Genomic DNA, 26,304 nt, shown 5'->3' with positions numbered 1-26,304 from the left:
AATGGAAATACATCTAAATGAAAGGAGCACACACTGCCTGTCCAGGACATCTGCTTGCAGCAATACTCACCCCTCATCTGCTTCACAACCGACTTGGTAAATTCCAGCCAATGCTGAAACAAAAAAGAAGGCAATTAAAGCAACTCAGTAACAAATACTTTCAGTTAATAACATTGACTCTTCAGGGCAAAATTAAAGAAACAAAAAAAACCCCTCTGCCTGAAATAAAAGCCTATGCTGTGGCAGATCCATAAGCTGGATGGCAGAGGAGGTGGGAGGGGGGCTGCAGCCCCTGCCCAGCTGGCTGGCAGCCGAGGGAGGGCCCGAGCAGGACCCAAGCCCCAGCGTCCCCAGTCTGACATCGTTTTCTCTGCACGGCCCCAGGGAAAGCCGGGTCCCCTGCGTCCTCTCTTGGCAGCCCCATTGGGTCGAGGTGGAGGCACAGCCGGGCTCCGGTGATGCCGGGGTGAGTGGCTGTGCTTGTTCAGCGCCCAGCAAGGACCCTCTGCCAGCCCCAGGAGAGGCGCCGGGCAGAGCAGGGGCTCATTGGGAGGCATCTCCCTTTGCTCAACAGCACATGCTGTCCCCAAGTGCAGTTTTCTAACAGCGACAACAATGTGGCCAAGTTACATGGCAAAGGCAGCCTTCTTCAGCCTGAGCAACCTCCCGCTCTCCGTGCTCTGCTCACCAGCTAGCTGAGTAAGCAATCACAGCAAGGAGGTGAACATGTTTTGTGCTAAGGCACCTGGTCCCCAGTTGTTAAAATCACCCTTCACTGGTGCCCCGTGGTTGCACATGTGCACTGGAGGGCATTGAAGAAGCGCATGGACTGGTCACTGTGATCCGATTTTTAAAGCCTAAATCAAGGTCCTGCATGCAAAAAGTACAAAGCCACCTCCCTGTGGGCTGGCAGCTCTGGGGAATGTGGGGCTTCCCCGGGGCTCTGCCCGGTGTCCTGCTGACCCCACCACAGCCATGGGGCCAGGCAGCTCCCAGGGTTTGTGGCTGCCCGTGCCACCGCGGTGCCAGCAGATGGGAGCACCCAGCAGCACGGTTCTGACGGGGAGGGCAATCACTCTGCAGCACTGGCTGCAACGACCAGCTACAATCACACAAGCTAACCCCAACCAGAACTGGAATCTATAATTACAGCATGACACCAGGAAGGTTAGGTTCAAACCTGTATTTCTGAAATTACACTTCTGTGCCATCAGAAAGAAACCATCAAGCTCTGCCTGCAGCAAAGCCTCTGCAATAGCTGCTGCTTTGATTTGACATCGTTTGGGCAGGCACATTTAGGAAACAAAGTGTTGTCAGTCAAGAAGTGGCTTCGGATGCCTGTGTGTTGGGAGGAGGGAACCCCAAAACAGCGAAGCAAAATTACTGTAATTAAGGCAAACACTAGTTAGCACAAAGGATTACAGATCTACAAAGATACATCACTGAAATCTGGGATTGCCATAGAAAACTCTAAATATTTGTGTCCACCACTGAGACAAAACCAGTGAGTGGTGGCTCCCCATGGCTGCACAAACTGGTCTGGATTTCACTCGGGCATTTCTGGGGTGCGTTTGGCACCTGCTGCAGATGGGCTGCTGGCAGCACTGCAAAAATCAGTGGCAGGGGTCGAGGGGGCCACGGCATGCCCTGTTACCTGGGGGTCTGGGTAACTCCTGTGACTGTGCAGACACAGCCCCTTGCTCAGGAGGCTTTGGGAAGCCTTGGGATGAGGGGGAGTCCTGTGGGAATGCAGGGGGCTCCAGGCTGTGCCCCAACACCGGCAGCAAGCAGTCCCAGGGCTCCAACAGCAGCATCGGGGACATGGAACGTCACAGAGGGTTCCTGCGGGAAATCCCTGCCTCAGTCCCAGGAACCCACCGCAGGACCAAGGGAACTTCCAGGTCACGACAGTGCCCGCCGCGCTGGGAAGAAGCACCATTGTCTTTTGGAGTGGGCTGAAATGGTTTGAGTGCTGACATCAGCATCCTCTGACCCAGACTCAACAGAGTACTGGGAAATGACGGGTAAGGAGGGAGGATTTTTTCTCTCTTTTTCTTCATGTTTCAGCATCTCTGCTGTCCGTCGCCCTGTGCTCTCAATAGAAGCATCTCACTTGCAGCAGCCCCAGGGCAGTGCACAGGCTCCTCCCGGCCACGCTTAAAAATTGAGAGGTTTTCAATGACTGCTGTGTGCCCTCCTGGCAGGAGATGTAGCTGTGCCTGGAGCGCGCTGCGGGCTGCAGCAGCCGCCTCTCCCACATCACACGAGTGGTGTGGCTCCCAGCCCAGCCCCAGGCAGGAGCAGAGTCCGGCCCTGCTCGCCGTGCCCCCCCCCCTAGATCCTCCCCAGCCCTGGCTGCCAGTCAGGCATGTGGCAGAGCACAATTTCAATAAGAAATATTGACTTGCGCATCAGAAATAATGGACGGAAGTGGCAGCTTAGTTCATCACAGGCTTAAATGCACCACTCAGCTGAGGAAATGCTAAACCTGGGCAGCTCTTTGATAGCCACAGCATCCATGAACTGCAGGGCTGGGGGTGGCTCTTCCGTGGAGGAGTCTCCCCCACAAAGCAGTCCCGTCCTGGGATGCTGCTCAAAGCTGAGCGATGGCTCTTGCCTCAACTCTCATGGTCTGAACTGAGTCAGATTATTTCCAGGAGAAGCAAAGCACCAGTAAAAGGAGTGTCCTCGGCATCACCGAGTGTGCCAGCTCTGCCTCCGCACCCCTCTCCCCCTCTCCCAGAGGGGCTCCCACGCTGCTGCAGGCAGCCACTGCCTGCTTTGGGCTTTGCATCCAGAGTGTAGAAGAAGCAGGCCCTGGGCACTGACCCACCACACGTGACAGCAGAGAAACGTCCTCTCTTTGCACCAGCTCGGACAAGACATGGACCCTGCGTTCTCCATCTGCCCACTCATTTGCTGCAAGAGAAGATGCTCCAAGAAAAAATCCCAGTATACCTCCTCCACACAGTGACTATGCTGAGGGGTTTTCCAGAGTGCCATGCGGAGCTCTCGGTACGTGCAGACTTCAGCAGTGCTCTCTCTCCACCAACTGTGCCCACAGAGATGATGCATAATAATGCATTATGCACAGGGTTTTATTTCTACATGTGTTTAAAGATGCGATTCACCAAAAAGCAGGGACACAAAGAGCCAACACAAATGGAGCAGCAGTTAATGATCCCTCAGCATCATGCAAGAAAAATGCTGCTCTCCAGCACTGAAGAGCCACCACTCCACAGCCCACTGCAAATCCAGCCCTCAGACAGGTCATGCATCAGCGTGACAATGATGGCCAGGAGGCAAATCTGGGAGAAGGCTGGAGAAGTTGGGAGGGAGAGAGCCCAGAAAACACAAGTTGGGGGGGTGAGACCCCACCAGAGGCAGCAGCATCACGTGCTCCCTGATGGCTGTGACTTAGCAAGGTGGGGAGGACGAGGAAGAGGAAGCTACTGCTCTGGGTGAGAAAAGCCACATGAGCATCAGTGAGTGCCCCTGGAAGGGAGATGGGGGGAGCGAGGAGCCCATATGGGCCCCATCCCACTGCAGACAGCAGTGAGGGAACAGCCCCGCACCCAGCTCCTTGCTTAACAGTGGCTGCTCCCTATAACAGACACAGCAGAAGGTACCTTGGGGAGCAGAAATTGTTTGTCACCGTGGCTTATATTGATCAGCAGGAAGTGCAACACAAGATTGTTATTAATAGCTATGCCCGCAAGTGTGTTCACAGCACTTCTCATTCACAAACCTCAAGTGCTCTAATAGCAAGCAGCAATTTAACATGTGTTTGTGCGGAGCTTGCATTCTGCACACGTTTTAAAAGGAGCGTGGACAGTCAGTCCTGAAGAAGTGGCAGGGCTCACTCACACAACTTCTGCGTGGAAATCCAGCTCGTTGGGACCGCGGCACACGGGACCCACCCGTGGGGCTCTGCCCCTGCGAGAGGCTGTGCCACCCTCTGCCCCGACCTGTGGCAGCTGCCCTGGGACTCAGCGGGACTCTGCACGGATCCGTGCTGGGAGCTGCGCTGCCGGGTCAGACCAGGTCCTGCCGCAGGGGCTCTCGGCTCTGTGCACTCCGATGTCTTGTTTCACTCTCCATTGCCTGAGGCGACACGCACAAGTGTTTAGATTCTCGGCACGAAGCTGTCGCATGGCCTAATCTCAGTGTCAAATTTGACTCCGTGCTAGAAATAGTCCTGCAAACCCAGTATCAGGAGATCTCCCTCTTTACCTTTGCAATTGCATCAAATCCTTTCACTTTGCAAATGGAAGATGCTTTCACCACTCGCGCAGGGCTCTGATAGCCGTGTGAGTTCCTCTGGGCTTGCACATCCCGACTGACGCTGAGGATGTATCAGCGGAGCTGGGACACTGCTGCTGCTGCTGCTGGAGCCCGGGTGCACCATGGCCCCCCCTCCCTGGGGCTGCAGCACGAGACTCAGCCCTGGCTCTAGCAGAAGAGGTGGGAAGGGGTGACAGGTCTCCCCAGGGTGCTCAGGGGGCCATGAGTAGCTGCTCTTCCCACAGGCAAAGCAATGACCCTGTCAGGGCACCCATAATCTCCCTTGCCCAGCAGCAGGGCAGGGGAGAACTGCTGGGGAAGGGACCCTCATCACTGCCTAAACCAAATTTTGTTGCAGCCATTTGCCTTGTGTTCCAGTCCGCAGCTGCAGCAGCAAGGACCAGTCTGATACCACCGAGCTGCAAGAAACCCCATCACCCAGCCTGGGCAGGAAGGACTCTCACCCTTTGCTTGTCAGGGTCCACAAACCGAATGCCGAAGTAGTCCTTCTCCAGCAGGTTCAGGTGGTGGCAGAGAAGGTCGAACAGGTACTGGCCCTTGGCATCTCTCTGCAAGACAAAGAAACTCATTTACAAAGCGGGAGGAGGAGGGCGGTGGAGCGGAGGAGCTGGGGCACACTGGGTGGGTGCAGGGTCCAAAACTTGTAAAGTGACAGCAAGGACGGTACAAATGCTGCCAATTCCATAGTGCTTCACCAGTGATATTTTCAGCTCAGAAACTGTCTCCCATCCCATCCAAGGCGCAGCCCAACAGCAGCCAGGAGCAGGACCCCATAACGCAGTGGTCCCCGTCCCCATCCAGAGACCTGCGGCTCACACCCAGGTGAGATGCTGAGGCTGTCCAGGGCTCGGCAGGAGGCTGCAGCATCGGTCAAAAACCCACAGCCACTTGGACAACAAATCTGCATCTAGGCAGCTCTAGGCAGCACTGCTGATGGCGAAGCTGCCAGGGCAGAGTGTGCGGTGAGGGCACGGTGAGAGCGCAGCGAGAGCGTGAGTAGAGCAGAACAGCAATCGCCCCAAACACAGCCTGAATGCTATGAAACACCCAGGGTATTTTAAAAGCATGAAGAAAACTGTGACCAAGGTCAGAGTCTGTCTGGGAATCGGGCTGCAGCTCGAGTCATAGTGAAGTGTTAGGTGGGGAAGCTGTGAATTTTGGGGTCTGTTTGCCTGGCCCATGTTTTCAGGCAGATCAGCAAGGTCACAGCTTTGCTGCTGTTGTGATCCCTGTTGGACACCCTCACCATAGGCACGGCACAGGTCACTGTCAGCTCATTGCTTTCGCTCTCTTCTGGCTCTCTTAGTCTTCCCGTGGTATGACACTACAGCATGAGTCCAGTGCTGACCTGCCTGGTTTTAGCATGTTTCTTCTGTGCCCTTTTCTGCTACTGAGCTTTTAGGAAAGAGCCTTCCCCATTCCTTGTCCCTGGGGCTCTGCACTGCTGCGGGCTGTGGCAGAGGGATGCCACAGATTTATACTTTCTCCAGGACCAGCCTGTGCTGCCAGAGCCCTACTCTGGAGAGCAGGAGTGTCTGGGCAATGAGAATTACAGCTTTATAAGTTCCTGTGTGCTAGTACAACTTACAGCTAGTGCTAGACAGAATATTAATGGAGAATTTTAAAGTATTATAGACATAAAATCTGAAACATCTCAAAGTTATTAAAAAATTAATTTCCAGTGGCGCAACGACTGAAGCACACACTTAATTTGCGTGCTGTGAGCTGCTCCACAGCAGTGCTCAGTCCAGGACACCATGGTTCTTCCTACGCTTGGTGTGGAAATGCAGCACCCAAGAGAGTCAGAGACCCCAGGACCCCGGTGACACCCACTCACAGCCCCCCAGGACCCCACTCACAGCTCATCCAGCCGTGGGGATCACTGCTGGAGATGGGCCATACATCCTCTCTGTCAAAAAGATTATTGCTATTTTTTCCAGAAATGGTTTTCTTATGTGCCAAAGGTTTTAAGTCAATAAGCCAATAAGAATTAGGAATTATACCGAGGCTTCTCTGGTTCAACACTTCCTTTTCTCTCCAGAATCGCACCCCCAAAGGCCATAGAGCCGCCCCATGAGAGCTGATTCATCAGCAATGGGATTTGCCCAGACCAAGTGTACAGCTGTGCAACACTGTATATCCCTTATATGACAGCAATTTAACTACTCCAAAATTTTCCATCCAACTTAAAATTGACCACTGTAACATTTTGCTCATGGACAAGAACCCAGGTACACCCGGATAATTCATGAAACTCTGCTTGCAGGGTCCATCCCAGGGCAACGGCTCCGTGCTGAGCAGAGCTGTACCTCTGTGGTGGTCTCACCCCCTGAGCCTCAGCGCTTTCTAAGAGCGGGGTCCTCTCAGCCTGTGCCAGGTTTGGGATCAAAACCAGTATTTTATGTATTTCTGAAAAGCTTAAACCAGGTGCTGCTGCCCTGGGAAACCCCCTCACCTGGGGCCAGAGAGGGAGAACAGGTAAAATGGTTCGGACCTTGCTATCTTTGTCCCCTTTATGGCACCCAGGAAATGGCACCCAGGTGCCTGGGCTGACGGGGATGTGCTGGCAGGATCTGGCCCCTCAGCCTGCCAGCCTTCCCTGCTGCCAGCCCTCGGCCCCGCTCTGGGGTTTGCCGGAGGACCTGGGAATGGCTGCGCTGCAGTCGATGGGGGACCTGCTTTACAGTGCCACGTCTCCACAGATCAAAGGCTGCTCCTGGCAGCCGACGCTGCCTCCTTCAGATAACACAGGTTTCTGTTTCCTGACAAATATATTTAACACGTGCATTATCTGATCAAATAATCACTCAGCAGACACAGGCCGTGCAACCGGGGAACCCCACGGGTCTGGCATTAACCCGTTCCTGGGACTTGGTACAGTATGATAAATGCCTCTGCATTTTAAATTAGTAGTGCTTCATTTAGAGAGTCATGAAATTCAGGCTGCAATTATGCAGCTGCTAAAATGAGTTGCCCTCGGTGCTGGAGCCGGAGCCTGGCAGGCACCAGGGCAGCAAAGGCGATCTGATGGGGTGACCCCCGGGCAGTGCTGCTGCTGGAGCAGGGTCATCCCGGTCCAGAGCTGCAAACCCTTGCCTTCGCAGGCGGCCGTGCAGGGAGAGCCCGTCCTGCTCGCCCGGCTGCTGCAGCGCTGGCGCTCGGCCAGCAGCAACGGGCTGACGGAGCGTCTTGGGCGGTCGCACGCAGAAGTCAGCAGGAGAATCGGCCGCGCAGCATAGAGGAAAGGGCTGGGGGGGATGTGGGGCGTGCGGTGCCCACCCCAGCTCCGGTCGAACCAGAAGGAAGGGGAAGGACAGACAGCCACTGCACCAGATGGAGCAGCAGAGGGGAGACCCCGATGCTGCCCAGCAAAGCTCGGCTGAGGGGCAGGGGATGCTCACGGGGACCTGCTCCTCCCAGAAGATGATGGCCTTGAAGCAATTGCCGATGTGAGATGTGAAGTCTCCTTTGGAAATCCTGCTGCTGACTGTGCCCCAACTCTCTGCCCCGGTGCCGTTGTGGTCGTACTCCAGCCCTCCCATCGCTCTACCGCCTGCATTTCCCGGAGCCAGGCCCTGTGCTTACCGCATCAGCATGGCAGTCTCGCCAAAATACCCAGAGGCAATGGAGAGGATTTGTCGGCTGCCTCTGAGGTTCATCTCTGCAGCCTCGGGCAACCCATCCCCCCAGGGCTGTCTCAAGCCACCCCCAAGGCACGAGCTGATCTGCACAGCCTGACAGCCCTGGGACCAAGTCCCTGCTCTCCCCTCCTTTACCCCTCGCTCGCTGAATGGGGTGGGACTCACTTGGGCATCAGCCAAGCTTAAGTCAAGTCTTAAAAAGCCTCCTGTGGCAAATGTGTTTGATGGGATCTGTTTGGGATGCAGTCAAGGGCAGCTTTTTATGCAGTGACTGATGCACCGTAAAACACACGGCGTTAAAAGACAGTTGTAGCCTGAGTCCTCGGGGGTGTTCAGGTGTCTCTCCCCCCAGTGAGGGACATGGGCATGTTCACCATTATCACAAGCATCACATCTCTGCAGATTAAACAGAGCCCCCCCCCCCCCCCCCATCAGCCTTGTAGCTGTGTCTCTGTGGGCTGCATGCACATGCAAGAGAAAACTGACTCCAGAAGAGCTTCACTTGAGCAGATGAGACGACTTTGAGATGAAGTTGCAGCAGCTGGGTGCTCCCCCTGAGAGCACCCTGATGTGGCCGAGCGGGCTCTGCTCAGCTCTGCTCGGCCTCTGCACCAGCCACACCAGTGTCTGCAAGACATGAAGGTCCTCTGGTCTGTGGTTTGCAAAGCCTCCCTGGGCCAATAAACAGGTCTGCAGCTTTGCTCTCACACACTGGGGGTAACAGTGAGGTTTCACTTTCCTGCAAGTGAATCCCCTGGGAGGGATCACAGAGGATCCTCCAAGGAGCACTGGGGATATGGCTGCATGTGACAACATCTCCCACGGCTACTGCAGCGACAGCAGGTGCCACTGAAAACCAGCGCTCGACGGCAGCCCTGGCCATGGCTGCCAGCTCTTTGCTTTGTCCTGAGGGCACCTGTGATGCCTGTGGGGCTGCAGCCCAGAACCAGCCCCAGTCCTGCTGCTCAATGCTGCCCATGCAGCAGCCGTTGGGTCAGCATCCTGCTCCGGCACTGCAGCTCCTTGGGGTGATGCTGGGCACACACCACCCTAAGGGAATGCAGCCAAGGACTCCAGGTGTTGTTCCTGGGGCCACAAGGTTGTTTGGCACCGGAGAGGACGAGTGTCCTCGTGCCAGCCAGGCTGCCACTGCTGGCATGGCACAGCAAGCTGCCCTCACGCTCACCTGGAAGAGCCCGACCTTGCAGCCTGGCCGAAAAAGGTTTGCCCAACCTCACCTGGCTCATGCCAAAGTAAAACAGCGCTGGGCTTTTGGACCTTGCTGTTAAAATACAGCAGAGCAGCCAAAAGCCTGCAGAGCCTGCAGCTGGGGACGGCTGCTGGCTGGGCACCGCAGTGAATCCCAGCCTGGCTCAGCTCAGCTGACTCACGCTCTTCCCCAATTTATTACTGTGTTTTTAAGCAACTCTCCTTGTTGTAGAAACGGAGACTTGAGGCAGCTGTTCTGGGCCAAAAGAAGGTGAAGCAGCAGGAGAGTGTTGAGAGTGGTGCCATGAGAGCTTGCACCGAGGCAGCTGAAGCATTTTGCAGCTGCAGCACGGCTGGGGAGATGGGCTGGAGCTGAGCAGGCAGCAGTCCTGCCAAACCCATCCCGGTCTTTGGGAGATGCTGAGACCATAAACAAACAGAACTCCCCACAGGCAGCAAGTCCCGCCAGCCGATGGGAACAACGCTCTGACAGCGCAGAGCTAAAATTTCAGGAATTGTCTCTGCCTGCTCTCCTCTCCTGCATCCCTCCACCTGCACAGGCCAAACGGAAAAGCCTGCTGTTCACCCTTGCTATGATGTTCAAATGCACCTGGCATTGGAAAAAAATGAAAGATTCCCATTTCCATACTCAGACAGTGAAACTCATATTTCAGCTGCTGCTGGCCGCAGCCTGCCCTGCACACTGGACTCTCACTGGGCTGGGTTAATGGTGCTGGTCAGCCCCCCCAGCCACACAGGTCTGCTGCATTTGTTGCAGCCCTGCCGCCACTGCCGTCGGCCAGGGACCCACTGGCAAAGCCGCAGGCCAGGCACCAGCCCCCCGAGGCTTCCATGCATTGCGGCCATGCTGGGTGGGCACCTGCACAGCAGCTCCCACGCAGGCCACAGGCATGGCCGCCCCCGGCGCTGCCCTGTCCTCAGGAAGCATCCTTCGATGGTGTCCAGCAGAGACCACCCTGCAGAGGAACGAGATGCCAGTCCACAGCGGGGAAAGCAGACACATCAGGAGCAGGAGGGACAGCGGGGACCCCAGGGCCATCCACACTGTTCATGTCCCCTTTTGCATGGCTCGAGGACCAGAAACCTGGAATTTGAGCGCAACTGCTCAGCTCCAGCCCAAGCCAAAGGCAACCCCTTGGGCTGGCAAAGGAGGCGTCCCCCAGGACCCCAGCCCTGGCAGGGCAGAACGCCCACCTTGCCCCGCAGCCCTCCCTAGCTCCCTTGTGCAGAGACATTCATTTAATGAGTCGCGGAATCGGCAGCTGCTGCTCCCGCTGGGGATGCAGATGTGGACGGTCCCAGGTCGGGTCCCCGCAACTGCGGTGCCCACCCATTCCCACCCCAAACCAGACCCTTCAGGCCTGCGCCGCTCGCCCACCGCCCTGCTGCGGCTGTGCCCAGGGACACGGAGCAAAGTGCCTGCGGCTCGCCTGAGCGGGGTGCTGCCAGCCGGCTCGCCAGCACGCAATTGTCACCGGCACCGCCGGCCGCTGCTCGGGAAATGAGGCCACTCATTTATGAGCCTGAATACAGATTTAGGTGCCAAACTTGGAAAACCGTGGCCTAGATTGTGCTTTATTAATAGGCTAATTGAGTCTCTGCGTGTATCATCCATCACTGTCAGACACAACCACCGCCCGGTACAGGCTGTGCGCCTGGCTCAGGCACAAGGGCACAGAATGGAAAGGAATAACGAAACCTGGCAGAATCCAAATCCCTTTTCCTGAGTTAGAGCAAGTTATTGTACTTTCATTAAATAATTTTTCATTTTTTCAATGAGGACTGAAGCAGCAACATGGAGCTTGAGAAAAGAGAAACTGCAGCAGCATCTTGTGAGCAGTAAAACAAACGCCCAAGCCTTGCGTGCCTAACAGGCACAAAATAACCTTCCCAGATCAGCTGTTACGTGCATTAGGAAGACTGGACCTCCTCCCAGATTATATCCAAAATAGTAATAAATACAGATTTTATTTTCTTCTTCTAGAAAAGATTACCTCCCAGGCTGAACTAAAAGGGACATTTGACACAGCCACAAAGGTTAAAACAACTGACCCTATAACAGAAATCGTAGTTGCATAAATAAAGACGTACTCGTAAATTATTCCCAATTAGACCTGAAGGGCTGTTGGAACCAAAGCATCTGCCTCAACACGTGCACTCTCCCTTCCCCCTCCGCTGCCAGCGGTGCGTCGCACATCTGGCGACTCTGTCTGAGCCCCTGCCCTGCCGCAGGCAGCCCCAGCCAGGCACGCTGCTCATCCCGCTACAGCAATGTGGGCTCTGTCCTACTCATGCTAATTGAACTTTCCCACTCAGGAAAGTCTGTTACATACAACAGTCACAGAAAATGCCAGAGAACACCGCAGAAGCGTGAACCTTTCTAGCTAGACGAGAAGAACAGAGGGGACGATTCGCCATCCCCAGCATCACGCCCCTCCTCGCCTCCCAGAGCCACTTTTGCAGGGATTTGCTCCAGGCTCTTCTCCCTTTCCCTACCCATGCCCCAAATTAGCATGAATGTCCACATAATGCTTTCCTCTGCAATTTTAACACAGAGAAACGGCAACGAAGGACAAATCAGACATCCCCCCCAGTCCAATGGAATATGGTGAAAGTGTAAAAATGCAAACAGCATTACAGGGGGAAATGCTTCCTCTTTGATCTCTCTAACTTGAATTAAACATATTCTAAATTAATCATTATGAGTATGTCTTTCAGGAAATTATCTGAACTGTCTTTACAAATCACGACTTAAAAGAGCTCTCTTGCATAATATCAGCTTAAATATTCTATGTTTTGATCTTTATATGTTCTTATAAAGTAAGACTTATATCTGTCTTAAGGTTTGCAAGTTTTTGAGGTCAGCCTTTCAGGGTACAGCAGTCTAATGAGAGACTATTGCCAGCTGCACCATTAGCAATCCCCACTTGCACACACCGTGAATGCCGCACGCCAAGCTGACACGCACCCCACAGAGTTATTTGCTGCCAAATACTAACACCTGCTAATAACTTTCTTCTGTCTTAAACTTCTGTTATATATAAAAACTTGAGGAACTGCAGATAAGCATAGCAGCATGTCCAGACACATCTGGATGCTGTAGGGTGGTGCATTGCCGTTATTAATGTCAATTGTGCAATTGAGCAGGACAGTAAGGAGCGTTCCGGCAGAGGCTGATTTGCAGAGGCAGTGCAGCGGCTGTGCCAGGAGCCAGCAGCACCGTGCTAATGTTGTGCTACTGGATGCTGCTTCGAGCGCAGATCTGCCGAGGATAACACGGATTGCCAGTCACTCGTGACGTATCACACTGAATTGTTCTGACTCATAATAGTCCCTAATTTTGCCTAGTCTCGTGTTAAATGAGATGAAGATGTGCCACTGCTCGCAGAAGGCTGCATTATGGCATAAGCAGGCAGAAAATCTGCAAACGTGAATTTTTCTGTGATGGTCCCTGCAGCCACGCCATGCATTGCCCCAAAGCACGAGTGAAACCCAAATGGTTTCAGTGCTGCAGGGCAGTGTGGCAGCGTGGGGCAATGCCTTCGGGGGGCCTGACCCCCCTCAGCTCAGCCCACATCCTGTATCATCCCTCGCACCCGATCTCGTCCAAGGGTGCTGGGATGTCCCTGGGACCAGTTCTCATGGTACTCCCTGTTTCTGTGGGCTCTCTGGAGCCCCCAGCACATCCCAGTACTCCAACTCACAGCCTTGCTGGACTTCTGCAGACCAGCTGAGCTTGTCAGGGCAGCGGGTGGACTTCAGGGACAGACTCTGGGACAAGACGGATTCAGGGCTGGAAAGGCTCAGGGGAGCACATTGCCTTGAGATACAGCTACGTGCACTCATGGCAACGGCCACAACAGCCACGCTCAGCCTGGCTCACTGTCCTGCACCCACCCAGCCTCCCCACACCCTCTGGTGGCATGTGCAAATCCTCCTGGGAACGTGCCATGGCCATCCAGCCCCACGCACATGCTGCCGTTCATGAGTTTACCTGCAGCCGTGGATGCAGGCTCTGCTCTTGCTCCTTTCTGCCAGCCCTGCCTGCCACCCACCAGGGCACGGCGGCTGCCTGGGTGCGCTCCCCTCCTGCTGCCTGGCCAAACTAGCGGGGTCTCTCCCATGGAGGAGAGGAGCTGGATGAGGAACAAACCCTGTGGAAGGGGATGCTGCCACAGGAGAGAGGACTGGTGCTGGCTCCAGGAATCCATCGCTACCTGCGCTGCTCCTCTACAAAGTGCTTTAGAGCTGTCCAGCCCCGCAGCATCTTTATGAGGTACCTGAGGAGCATTAATGTGTCAGCAACAGCTTCACACAGATTTACTGCTTTCTGCTTGGGGAGGAGATGGGTTCATCAGTGGCCTTGGGAACGAGCTCTTCCAGGGAGTTTTATGATCCCTTTTTACGGGGAGACAGAAAGACGGCACTGTGCCGATGGCAGGGAGATCCTGCCAGCATTTTCCAGTAGCAAACACACCTGTCCCACAACTCAGCGACAGAAACCTGCCTATGCCGAGGACTGCAGGGTCTGCTTCTCAACAGAGCTCAACAAAACTTTGGTTGGGACCCATCTGGCTCTAGACCTGCACCATGGCAGCAAGGATGCTGCCAGCCCAGCATCGTGGTGCCCCTTCCCAGCACGGTGCAGAGGAGCTGCCGAGTACCTTGCCACGCTGAGCGTCAGCATCTGTAAAGTTTCAAAGAAGATGAAAAGTGCAGAATGTTGCAATTTGGCACCTATTACTGCAAAAGAGTTTTTCACGACCTACTGCAAAACAGAAACAAGGTTTCTACAGGGAGATAAGCGCCTCCAGCACTATCAAACAGATGAATCCCAGATGATTTTTAAACTTTAAGAAGATTAAAGTAACCTTGCATTCTTAGCTTTTCTAAGCTCCTCAGCCAAAATTAGGGTCATACACAGCTAAAAAAAAAAAGATATATAAAAATAGCGGCTCATCTATAAATGAATGGTGTGCCTCACTTTAGGCAGGAGCATTCCCCATCCTGCCAAGCATAGCAGCTCTCGGGCAGCGCGTCTGCACGCCCCAGCCATGCTCTGGAATTGTGAACTCGCTGCGGCAAGGGACAGCTTTGCATTGCAGGATGAGACCCTAGTCTGTCCTAAAGTCTTGCTTGTGGAAACTGGTAGCAAAGCTATTTTTTAAACTATTTACCATGTGCCATGACATTTTTGTTTCATTCCAGTTTCTTAATCAGGTATCACACAGCATCAAGCCCGAAGCCATATAAGAGTGTAAGCTTCCCACATCAGCCCGAGCACCACTGCCACCCAAACCTGCCATCTCCATAACCAGTGGTAGATGAGCAAGGCCAATTTCCACGATGAGGCTGAGCACAACCAGCCCCTTCACCAGCCTGGCCCCTTCCCACAGCCTGCCAACAGCCAGCCAGGTCCTGCTGATGGCCCTGCCCACAGTGACGTGTCTGCTGAAAAACCCCATCAGCCAACCTTAAATGTGCTTCCTGCAAGGGGAAGGCGATGGTTGGGTACCACGTACTCGCTCCACCATCGCCTCACCCAGCAGTCTCGCCATGCGGGACATCTCAGAAATCCCTCAGCAGGCAAGCTCTTCCCATCTCCTTCAGTGTGCTCGTACTGCAAAACTTCAGAAGCACCAAACCAGACTGGCTTGTGCTTTGCAGGGCTCCTTGTGAAGGTCCTGCCCCAGCTGGTGAAGAGGCTGGTCCCCAGGGAGGGGACAATGGTGGGGGGGGAGCCCAGCAAATCACAAGGGGCTGCAGACAGCAGCTGAACCCCAAAACCAGTGTGCTCACTTCACAGTCAAGGCTTTGCAAGGCAGGTGAGCACAAGCTGCGGTCACGGGGGGATGCTGGAAGTGTACTCGCTCCAGATCGAAAGAAGCAGTGGGGGATTGTTCACGTTATTCAAGCAGCCACAATACATGCCTCGCGTGGCAGGGAAGCAATTCCCATGGTCACAGGCTGCAGGGGGGCTGGGAGCAAAACGGAGGGGCTGGGGCCCTTCTACCTCCTGCCAGGGGAGAAAGGAAAACATATCAGCAGAAGCTGCAAGGCATCCCGCATCTCCCACTGCACAGGGGGAGAGGCGCAGGTCGGATGCTCAGAGGCACAGACAAGTTCAAAGCTGCTTGATGTGGGCTGGGAAAAGCTGGTGAGCAGTGGTGATGGCTCTGCTGCACCTTGGCCCAATCAGCCACCCGAGAACCGTCTCAGATCACTCCAAACTGCGTAATAAGATTCCCTCTTCCCTCCCATGTAATAATTTTGTGTTTCCTTCCGCACAAACTGGCGGGCACCTCTCCTCTGCTGCACCCAGCACCGCGGCTCTGGCAGTGCCAGGCAGCTGCTCCGAGCCAGGGCTCCAGCGGTTCATGGCAAGAAGGGGGTTCAGAGCCCCGAGCAGCCCATCTGACCGGGCTCAAAGCCCCAGTGCCTGGGCAGGGCTGGATCTGCTCCACAGATGTGGCCAAAAAGAACTGGCGAGGAGCAGGAACAGAGCTGAAGAGAGGCACTAGGGCTTTGCAACCTACTGGGCTGACCTCCCACATCAGCCAGCTGCGGTTCGGCCGTTTGCAGTGCCACTCGTGTTCCAGCTCTCCTGCCACGATACAGCCAGGATCTGGCAAGCGGCAGCACGCCGAGCCTGTGGTCAAGGGAGCCCGACCAGTCCCAGGGCTGCAGAAAAACTCTGCTCACCCGGAGCAGCACCAGCCACCGCCAGCCCCAATTCAACCTTGCTGGACCCCCAGCCTCACTACAATGTTTGCAACTTCTGGAGCTAAAATGACAAATTACCCCACAGCCACTCTGCGGATTAAGCACAGGATTTACAGAAGAAATAGCAGCAGTTGAAAGCGGCTCCTTTCTGCGCTATTTGGTTTGGAAATCTTGTTGTGGGGCTGGCCATTCCTCCCTGCTTCCTGAGCTTAGGAGAAGATTATTTTTTAAAGGAAACTGTCAAAAAAAGTCTATTTTACAAAGTGAAGTTTAAGCTTAAGTCTCTTTGGCAGCAACATCTGAGCTGGGAGAGATCAAAGAACCACCAGCTTCACTACCAACATGAGAGATTTTCGCTAGCAATTTGATTGCAATATTGTGGTTTAAATGCTTCATTTTCAAAATTTGGTATTTTACTCTACAAGCCTGAGATTTATTATCCCTCAGACAAAGTTACTCTTCACTTTGCAGGCAGGGCGAAGTTCTAGCAGAGCTGTCTTAGCCCTCAGGGTAATCCCACGTCTCATCTGAGCTGCGGTATGAGGAGGAAATGGACAAAAACATGCCTGAGAATATTCATCTCCAGACAGAGAACAAGCAGCTCAGAAATCCGTGACTACGCCTGGAGCAGAGCGTCGAAGCCTGTAAGGCTCTAACGGGGTGCGTTACCTGCAATGACCCCTCTCTCCTGATGGCCCCCCCAAGAAGGGGCTGCAGAGGTGCCAGAGCAGCCTCAGCACTGGCCCAGAGGGTCCCGCACCAATGTCAGCCGGCAGTCTCCGAGGAGGACAGCACACTCCCCAGTGGGGCAGGAGGGCAGAGCACCATGCAGCTCCCGTGCAGGTGCTGAGACCTTCATCCTGCAACTCCTGTCCTGTCCCCCCCATCCCTCTCCCTGTGCCCTGCTCCATTGCCACAGAAAGAATTTATTATTATTGGCTATTTTGCTGCTATTACACCAGCTGATGCACTTGATCCACATAAGCAGGGTAGCGGGCGCCCACTGCAGGGAGGGGAGGAGTGGGGTCACCCACCCTGCCCGCGACATCTCCGACTCAAACACATGGAGAACACGGCTGGCAGCAAGACCTCAGCAAAAGGCTGTTGTGCTCAAATGTGCTGTGGCAGGAGCTTACACCCTGTTTCCAGAAATCACTTCACAACACCAAGCAGCCTCAGTGTCATAAAAAGCCCCTGGGAAGACGCTCTCAGAGCCATCAGTGAAGCTAGGACTTCAGAAGAGTGCCGAGGGACCGTTCCCAGGAACGGTCCCTTGGTTTCTGAGAAGACCCAGGGGGGGAATGAGGCCTGAGCACGAGCTGCCCGGTGCAGCAGGGAAGAGAGGGGTCAGCACAGGCATGTTTCCAGCCAAACCTCTGAGCCCCAGGCTGGTGCCCAGCTGCCGCAGGGATGCCGGCCCCACCACAGCAACTGATAAGGGATGGAGGGGTAAGGGCTAGAGGGGAATGATTTTTCTTGGGGGGATGCTGTGGATGGCTTCCAAAGGCAGGCCCAGTGTGGGGGAACAGAAGGATAAAAGGCCATGGAGAACCAGATGGCTGGGGAGGACCTGGAACAGGGACCTGTGGACACCGAGGAGCACTGGACCCCAACAGGGAGGTGCTGGGGATGCACTGCTGCCCAGACCTGAGCAAGCCCACCCTGCCCTGGGCCACCAGGCATTTTCACATGTGCTAAACAAACAGGTCTCCATGAAACGCACACAAAAAGCCCTTTCAAAGGCAGTAACAGAAGCAGAGTCCCCTGATGAGCAAATGACAGCTGCGAGCAAGAAGCAAAGTGGGAAATGCAGAATAGTGCCTCGATAGCCCCAACTCCCACCTGCTCCACCGCACGCTGCAGCCCCCAGAGACTTGGTGCCGGAGCCCACAGTTACCTTGCCCACCAGAGGAGACTCAGAGTAAGGAAAAGGGGTTTTACATAACACTTGAATGTAATCCTGTTATATTTATAGCATATGCATTTCAGTATTAATTCCCTGTTATCTGTAATCCTTCTTCCTAGCTGACACAGTAATTTCTGTCTTCAAGACTTATCCAGGGAGTTTGCTCTAGAAGTTCATAAAGCTTTTGAAAAGGAAAGTTACTAATGAAGTGGCTCTTGGAGCCTTAAACTCCAGATTATCAATTCCTTGTTTTAATCCACAAACAGGTTTTTAAAAACCTTTGACATACTGGCGTATGCGAAAGGTCCTTCATGGCTATCCATCACTGAATTTCAGCCACTGATATTTCTGCTTATGTCCCCGTTTAGGAAAGAATCCACTGTGGGACAGCAGTTCAGCACATTTTAATATCCTACAGCATAATCAGGGACTTACCCCTCTAGAACACGCCAGCTTCCCAGCAAGTAAACCAACGTGGCTGTAACCCTGTCCATACCTCACTGCTGCACCTGGTGAGGTTTTATCTCATTTGATGAGGAAGTTTTCCTGACACTCTGCACTCCCAAGGGCTTTGGAAAACTTGCTCTGCACTTTCCCCTAACCTCACAAAGCCCAGTACTGATGCCTGCACCACAGGTCTCCAGGCACAATCCCCACAGCCCCGGCATTTTCTCAGCTTGGAGCAGGATCTTGCTGAAAACAGAGCAAAGAAACAGGAAAGCAATGCTGTCCTCCCCCATCCCACATCCCCAGTGAGGGTGGCTAGTCCCCGCACCCTCTGCACTGCAGAGGCAGTGCAGACCCCGGTGAGACCGATGCTGCACGGCTGTCCCCTGTCCTCCACGGAGCTGATTCCGGGGTGCTGGGATAGAGCCTGGCTGGGCAAAAGGCACCTTGCTGCCGAATCCCATGTCTCCCAGGACAGCAGCTCCCTTGTGTCTGCCCACTCTGGCTCCTTGAAAAGGCACGGATGGAGGCACCGGACCTGCGGGAGCCGAGGGCTGTCAGTGCCAGCACACACAAGGCCCCGGGCAGCACAGACAGGGCCGCTAGTGACCACCAGCTACTGTGTTTTACACAAAATAAAGCCAAGCAGTTCCATCAGAAATGTCTCCTCTTCAGGCTCCAATCCTGCTGCCTTGGTGCTGGCAACAGGGCCATCTGTTTGCTCTTCTTGCAGCAAAATATTCTTCAGTCAGTCACAGTTAAGAACAAGCACGGCACGAGTTTCTGCCAGAATGGTGAGTTTAACACCATTCAAATATTTATCATGGATTAAATACAGGGGATTTTTAAAAATTAATTAAAGAGAAATAAAGAAGTAATTTCTTAAAATAATCCTAACAAGCACTGCAGTCACTCGCAGTTTCCAGATGGGTTGCGGTAAAGCAGGCAAGGTGAGCAGCGAGGTGCCAACAAGGCTGCACGTCACCCAGGGGTGTGCGAGGAAAGGACCAGCCAGTGGAGGAGCACAGGAGACCCTCCCCCAATGGGACCCCCTGCATCAGGACTGCCGCATCACCTTACCCAACAATCCCACAACAAAGGCTGTATTTCTGCTCGGGCCGATTTCACAGCCAGCTTTAAAGACCAGTGTCAAGAGGTAGTGGTGAATTTTTCAGAAGAAATCCAAGCGGTGCTTGAGATCTCAAGCAGCCTCATTTCTGCAAAGGAAACCTAGAGCAGGGAAAGGTTCTCTTTGCCAAAGCCCCGAGTTGGTGCTATATGCAACGGAAGTAAGTTAATACCGAGCAATGGCATCCTGTGTCCCCTGTGACATCCGAGTCTCGGAGCTGTATTTAGTTTTTAAATGAAAACTCCATCGTTACTTCTACTTACTTTTAGCACAACCTGGACAAGCTCTATTAAAAGGACAGATAATACAGCTGGCTCACCCCAAGCTCTCTGTCGGGGTGCTGCTCCCAGGACTCAGGGCTGCCGGAGGTGGGTGCTGTGCTCTGGCGCACGCTCACCTGAAGCTGCTGCTCCCCATGTGCACATGGCACCCGCTGAAACCCGTGATGGGCACTTCTCCTGCGCCCACTTTCTAAAGCAATTGCATTCCCCTTGCTTTGCGTCACTGGGGGGTGCTTCTGCTGGAAATAGGGTCTTTTGTGGTTCGATGGATCCCGTCCAGCGCTGCTGGGCATAATGGCTGAAGGCAGCATAGGCAGCAAACTGCAGCAGTGTCTGATTAAAGCATCAAGTCCTCTGCAGCATCCCTGGGGCAGCCACACAGGACTCGAGTGGGTCCGTGTGTGAAGCCATTACCAGGGGATCTTACTGGGATCTCACCTTGCCGGGAAGCCCAACACATTAACATAGCGCATCCAGGCTCTTCGGGAAGTGCCAGATCAGAACCGAACCAAACCTCAGTCCCTCAGGTCCTGGCAAGACAAAGTGGGAGCAATTCCAGTCTTTGCTTTCCCAGTCACTCATCAGCTCATTTGAAAAGCAGAGAACTACTCTCTGGGAAATCTTTGCTTTTACTCATGCATCTTCCTAAAACCAGCTTTAGGTGCATCCCTTCCCCCAGCTGGGGATGGGGCAGAGGAACACTATTTTATCTAGAAAATTAAAGAATGAGGACAGGTTACTCACACCTGAGTGTGAAGGAGGCAGGACCCTGGTCCAGCAGTAAGGTTCAGGATGACACAGCCACCACCGGGCAGGGAAACCCACGGAGACCCACGCTGTCCTCCCCAGCCCCAGGTTGCAGAGAAGCTGGTGAGCAGGAGGAAGCCTTGGCCAGGGCAGTGCCCACGGGAACAATAATTTCTGTCCCCTTGCAGCAAAGACCAGGAGGCCCAAGCAGGGTAAAAGCTGGATGCCAACGTTTCAGTTGGGCTGCTTGGCTCACTGGACGGACTGTTTTGCCTCAGAATAATGCAAAAATGGCAGCAGAGGAGTTCAGACCCTGTGAAACGCTCAGCCCGTGGGACATCCTCACGAAGCTGTTTTGGCTTTCTGATGGTCCATGGGCTTACCGGAGGTTTAATCCAGGGACGCTGGAGCCACAGCCTTTTCTCATGCAAAGCTGCCACCAAAATCAGGTGGGGCTGGAGCTCCCCCACTCCTGTAGCCATCGCAGAGCCTGGTGACACTGCAGGCACACTCATCTACGAGGGCTTCATAGCATCACGGTGTCAACATGGCAATGGAAAACCTGAACATGAGCGGTTGGGGGTAAGAAAAAAAAAGATTCTGTTCTGCAAAGTCTGAGGTACTGACATTTTATTTTGTGAAGAATCTACTGCTCTGACTCATTTAAAGGCAAGAAATAGTTTTTTCCTTGTTTCCCCTGAACACCCAGGGGGTTAACCTAGAGCCCCAGCACCACTTTGAGTTGGTGATTTCTTTCATCACCAGAAATATCGTTTCCTCCATCCCGACATCAGAGAGTGCAAGGCAGGACATCCCCATCTGCTAATCATGACCTGGAGTGGCAAGATCCTTGCTGGCATCAGCACAGGTCCTGCCGCAGAGCCTTCAAGAGGATGCACAAAACACCCTTCAGCCCTGAACACAGCTCTTGAGCAATCCATACATTAAGTCCCAGTGACTGATGACATGTCACCTTACATTTTGCTACTTAGCGCTACCATGTAACTTTTATGAATTAAATTTAGAATTTATAAGTCTATAATTTAGAGGCATTGAAAACCTCTCTCCATAAAACCAAATTGGTTTTTCTGATAACTCAAACTCACTTTTTTCATTCATGCAATCTTGGAGTGGCTCCATGTGTGCTCTTGTTTAAATTGGCAGTCTTTTTCCATTAGCACGCAAAAGATTCTTGTTGCAACTAATTCTGGTATGTATTATTTAGAGGCTGATAAACACGTTCATAGTAATCATCTGATGAGGAATACTGCCTTGTCAGAAAGTAAGCCCTATTTGCTGCATACAAGAGATAGTTTTCATGGCAGTCTAGGAACTAAAAATGCTTTAGCAACAGCTTCACTTGCAATGGCTGCATGACCCAGCAAAGGGCAGAGCTGCCTGGGTTTGCTACTGCGAACAGGATGGCTGCACTTCCAAACTCAGACAAGGAACAACTGAAGTCTCGGTGACCTCTGATCTGCAAAGCGGTATTAGATGCCACATAGTTTGTGTCAAGTAATGCTGTACCTGAAATTTTGCATTTGTACCTGGCAGTCGCGCTGGCTGTAGAGCAGCTCTGGGACCAGTGCAAACTGGTAACTGCTCCTTGGCCGTGAGCCCCGTATTTCCACAGGATCCCAGAACTGTCAGCTCTGGCTCCACATCCTCCAACTTCAGCAAAGCTGGGTCAGACCTTGCAAAAGTAAGCAGCAGCTTGCAGAAGAAAGGACAGCAATCATATCGGCTGTGCTAAGCAGCACCCTCTCCTTTACACCCCTGGAACCCTCAAAGAGGTGCAGAGGTGCTGTGAAAGCCCCTTGCAATGCCAGGCACGAGGCAGCCCTGAGGCAAGGGCAGAGGGACTGGGATTTGCAAGGTCCCGCAGGGAATCTCCCTTTCAAAGCAGCAGCATCTTCCAGACCTCACGGGAACAAGCTCTGCACTTTGTGGTCAATGCTACTGCACACGTAGCCGATGAAAAATAAAATAAAACAAACAACAAAAATAAAAATCCATGTGCGCTACCCACAACCAGAAACCCAGGCACCTCTGGTTTTCTTGGCAACATTCCTGCGGAGAAGCTTGCTTCTCTTCCAGCAACTGAATGCAGCAAAAAGCTCATGGGAGAAAAGAAAGAGAAGTATAAATGGTTCATAAAAAATTTACTTTTCATGAAAGCAAAGTGAGGCGTTGGAAGAAAAAACACAGGGCAAGCGTTACCGAAACACCTAGTGAAGCCACGGTCCAGACGAGCTCTTCCTTCATGCTCCCCTCTGAGCATCATGTCCCAGGGATGTTGCTGCAGACAAGCCCGAGCATCCCAGTGTGCCCAGGAAGATAGAACGAGCTGTTTAATTTGTTTGTACACCACAAGTGTCCCCAAACCTTTGCTATCGTGTTGTGTAAGCTGCTGAAATAATTTGGTGTGAGATGTTAGAGGAAAGCCCTGGGCCAGCAGCATCTGCAAGACCTCTGAGTAAGCAAATAAAACCCATGAGCCAGACATGTACCCCACTCCTCCACTGAAACCAATGCCAAGGTTTACAGCTTCCCCCCCCAAATTATTTCCCAAATAAGACGTTCACCTGCACAGTGAACTGGATGGAGGGAATGGAGTACATACAGCTCATGCTCCTACAGACTAAAAACCAGAACCAAAATAGAACAACAAAAAAATAAGAGCAAATCCTGAATCCAAGCACAAGGTAGAAGTTCAAAACCCCAATTCAGAAACAAAACTAAGAGCAGGTTCAAAAGCAATTAATATTTAAATCTTCCTGAATTGCACCTCAAGAATAAAGATCGTCCAGGAAAGGAAGCGACATGAGCAAGCCTTGTGATTAAAGCAAAACAGATCTTATTTGTGTTACAGAAAAGACCATATGTAGAATCCTTTTGGGAGACTGTAATCAGTCAGATTAACATGATAATGAACTCTGATTTACCCAGCGATGGGAAGATCTTTGTCCTCAGAGACATCATATTGCTCACTGAATATTAACAAAGACGACTTTTTTTTTTTATAACCACTGCTATCACTTGACTGCAAGATCGTTAATCCTCCAAAAGGTGCTTTCCTAGGGAGAGGGAGGAGAGCCATTTTAAGGTGTAAACGATCCACGCTAATAGAGGGGCAGACAGCGGAAACTTTCCAATAAATCTGATGCTGTCTTCAGCAGAAAATGAGATACAGACACAAGCACTGCGTGATGTAAATCTCCACGATGACAATGTTATTTTACCAATAACACTGTGGAATAAACCTCAGGTAACACGCTGGGCACTGCGCAAAGAGTACCTGCAACCTCTTTTAGAGTCCATCCTTGGTGAGAGCAGCCTCTCGTGGGGCTAGAAAAGCATAAATTGGGGGAACATGCTGCTGTGAGCCCTCTTTCCAAAAAGGGGGCTGAGCGAAGGCTGTGCCAGCATCGGTCTGCTCTGGGACGGCCCCTTACCTAGCCAGCATGCTGCAGGCACTGGGGAAGCAGCACCAGGAGCCACGCTACTGCCTGCTCCCCTGTCCCCTTCCCTGAGTGAGGGATGCTTTGCTCAGTGAGCACAGTTTGGGGGGATTCGGATGGGCAGAAGCAAACACGCTCAACCTGCATCCCACTGCCAGCATCCTCATCGCCACCAACAAGGATGGTTTGGCCAAGGGGGGGGTCAGGCAGATGCTGCTGGACAGCACTGGGATATAAAAAAGACAAAGGACAGAGACCTTTGGAAGGGGAATCTGCCCCCAGAGTCACCTCTGAGGGACCTAGGGCCATGTCCCCGCAGGGATGCAGCAGTGCAGCCAGCCCCACGGCACACAGACCAGCGGACCCCTCCATGGCAGCTGGCAAGGGTGGGCAGCACCGTCCCACAGCATGCACAAAGCAAGACCTCTTCAAGGGAAGTGGCACCAGCACCGGCTTCTTTTCCCCTGAAGCCATGGCCAAGAGAAGCAGACAGGGGCTCCAGCGCAGGCAGGCAGCGGCGCAGGCAGAGCAGCATCGCCTCTGCCAGACAGGGAGCCGAGTCTTGCCAGCTGTCAGCCCTGGGTCGGGAAGCGCGCGAGCGGAGACAGCAGGCACGTTTGATCACAGCTCTGCTCCTCGACTAAATGCTTTACAAGCTTGTTGAGCAGCTGGGTGTCGACTTCAGAGTGCAGCAAAGAGCCCTTGTTTTATTCATCAGAAGCCTGAGACAAAAACACATTCGGATGAGAACCCATAATGGCAGCAGAGCCCCGCAACCGTTTATTTTACGGTGCCCATTCCTCCAAAGACCCGCTCTGGTTTGCACAGGACCACTGCCCGCTGCCTCCCCTTGCAAAACCCAGCCAGCGGCCCCGGCAGCCCTTTGCCGCGCCGCCTCGGCAGACGTGGCTGGGCGAACACTGCAGCTCCTGCAGGGAGCAATGCCGCGGCAGACGGCAGGTCAGCTCTCATCTCCCCAGGCACTCCAAAGCACCGCCTGACACCGGCCCAGCTCCAACCGGGAATTAAAAGCGCCGACCTGACACAGAAGATGCTGTGCAGGACTCTTGCTGCTGGCAGCTTGTGGCATCAGAGACCAAGGGCCAAGGCTGCTGCTTGCCACGGTCCAAGCCCTGATGAGCGGCCGTCCCGGCCGTCCCCCACACATGCCAGTGCCACTCACTCCAATGTGGGGTCTAGGGGCTGGGGCCCTGGGCTCAGCCCTCAGCCTGCCCACGGACAGGGCTTCGGACTGCACCAAGGGCTTGAAAAAAATTCCCAAAGCAAGCCCCACTTTGCTTCCCAGGTCACCCGGAGCTGTCTTGTTTTTTCCCTCCTCTCTAAGCAGATTTTTCTCCCTCTTCATTAGGACTTTACGATGAAAGAGAAGCTGGCCTGGAACTGCAGAACAGCTCCGAGATCATTCTCCTGCACATCACACATAGACCCTGCAAATCCACCAATCCTTTCCTTTTATCATTTAAGGTTTCAGTAGCTCAGGTCCACATCAGGTATTTACAGTAGGCTGTGGTTTTCAGAAAAGAAAAGGAAGAAAAACTGCTTTAGCTGACGTGGTTTTATTTCTAAAGGCTAGCTGGCGTAATATCAGGAAAAAGCATGAGAAGTGATCTATTTGTCATCTCAGCAAGGCCTTTATTTTGCCTGTGGGTTTAATGTCTCAAAATACATATTCATTTAAATGCAAATTTCTGATTTCACCTGGGACCCAACAAAAGCTTTTGCCGAAATGAATGTTGACCCTTCACATTGACTCTCCATCTCACCCTGCTTGCTTCTGTAAATCGAAGCCTTTGAAGATGACCTGGACTTTCCCACCTTGCCGGGAAGAAAGCAGTGCTCCTCCTTGATGAACTGCAGCCATTAATTATCAACCCTTCTACGCCTACCCCAGCCCAGAGCAAGCAGGACATGCACCAAGAGAAAGGTGCTCATACATAACAGACTTCTGCAGGCAAAAGGCTCCCAGGAAAATGCACCTCGACTGCCTGGGAGAGGCTGGTCAGGGCTGGCTCACGGCTAGTGCCGCGGCACTGCCCTGCACCGCCGCAGGCTCTTGGCAGGCCTAGGACACCAGCCCCGTGGAGATGCCGAGCGTCAGCAACGTGGCACTTCCCAGCAGCTCTTCAGCAGGCAGAGGATGCCGCAGTCCCCTCCCCAGGAGTACAGGGGGAAGCCCAGGCAGCCCCGCAGCATCGTGTGGGCCACCCTTCAGCTCTGGAGGAGCTCCTGGGGGTCTGCAGGGGCTGCACAGCCCCTGTACCCTCCTCCCTCTGCTCCCTGTCCCCGTACCGGGAAGGGCTGGCAGCTCTGCCCTGGGGACAAACTGTAGGCACAGGGGTCTGCAAGATGCTGTCCTGCTGAACATGCTTGTTCACCACAGACCACCGGGAGCCCGCAGCCCCCCCTGCGGTGT

The 26,304-nt window shown here is 53.4% G+C and overlaps 1 protein-coding gene across 2 annotated transcripts in view; it reads right to left on the bottom strand.

Moving 5' to 3' along the window:
- The window catches only part of FRMD5 (FERM domain containing 5), a 117,315-nt gene that overhangs the window by 24,633 nt on the left and 66,378 nt on the right, over nucleotides 1–26,304 (bottom strand). For both annotated transcript variants that reach the window (XM_049813531.1, XM_049813532.1), the window contains exons 2-3: nucleotides 4,749–4,853; nucleotides 71–113 (exon numbers count right to left, since the gene is read on the bottom strand). In XM_049813531.1, coding sequence (XP_049669488.1) covers nucleotides 71–113; nucleotides 4,749–4,853 — 148 coding nt within the window. The remainder of the gene's footprint in view (nucleotides 1–70; nucleotides 114–4,748; nucleotides 4,854–26,304) is intronic.

This window comes from Accipiter gentilis, chromosome 10, assembly GCF_929443795.1.
Source record: "Accipiter gentilis chromosome 10, bAccGen1.1, whole genome shotgun sequence".
In the NCBI taxonomy this organism is placed as follows: Eukaryota; Metazoa; Chordata; class Aves; order Accipitriformes; family Accipitridae; genus Astur; species Astur gentilis.
Note: the sequence above shows the minus strand (reverse complement) of the source record. Positions and strands in the feature narration are given on the sequence as shown.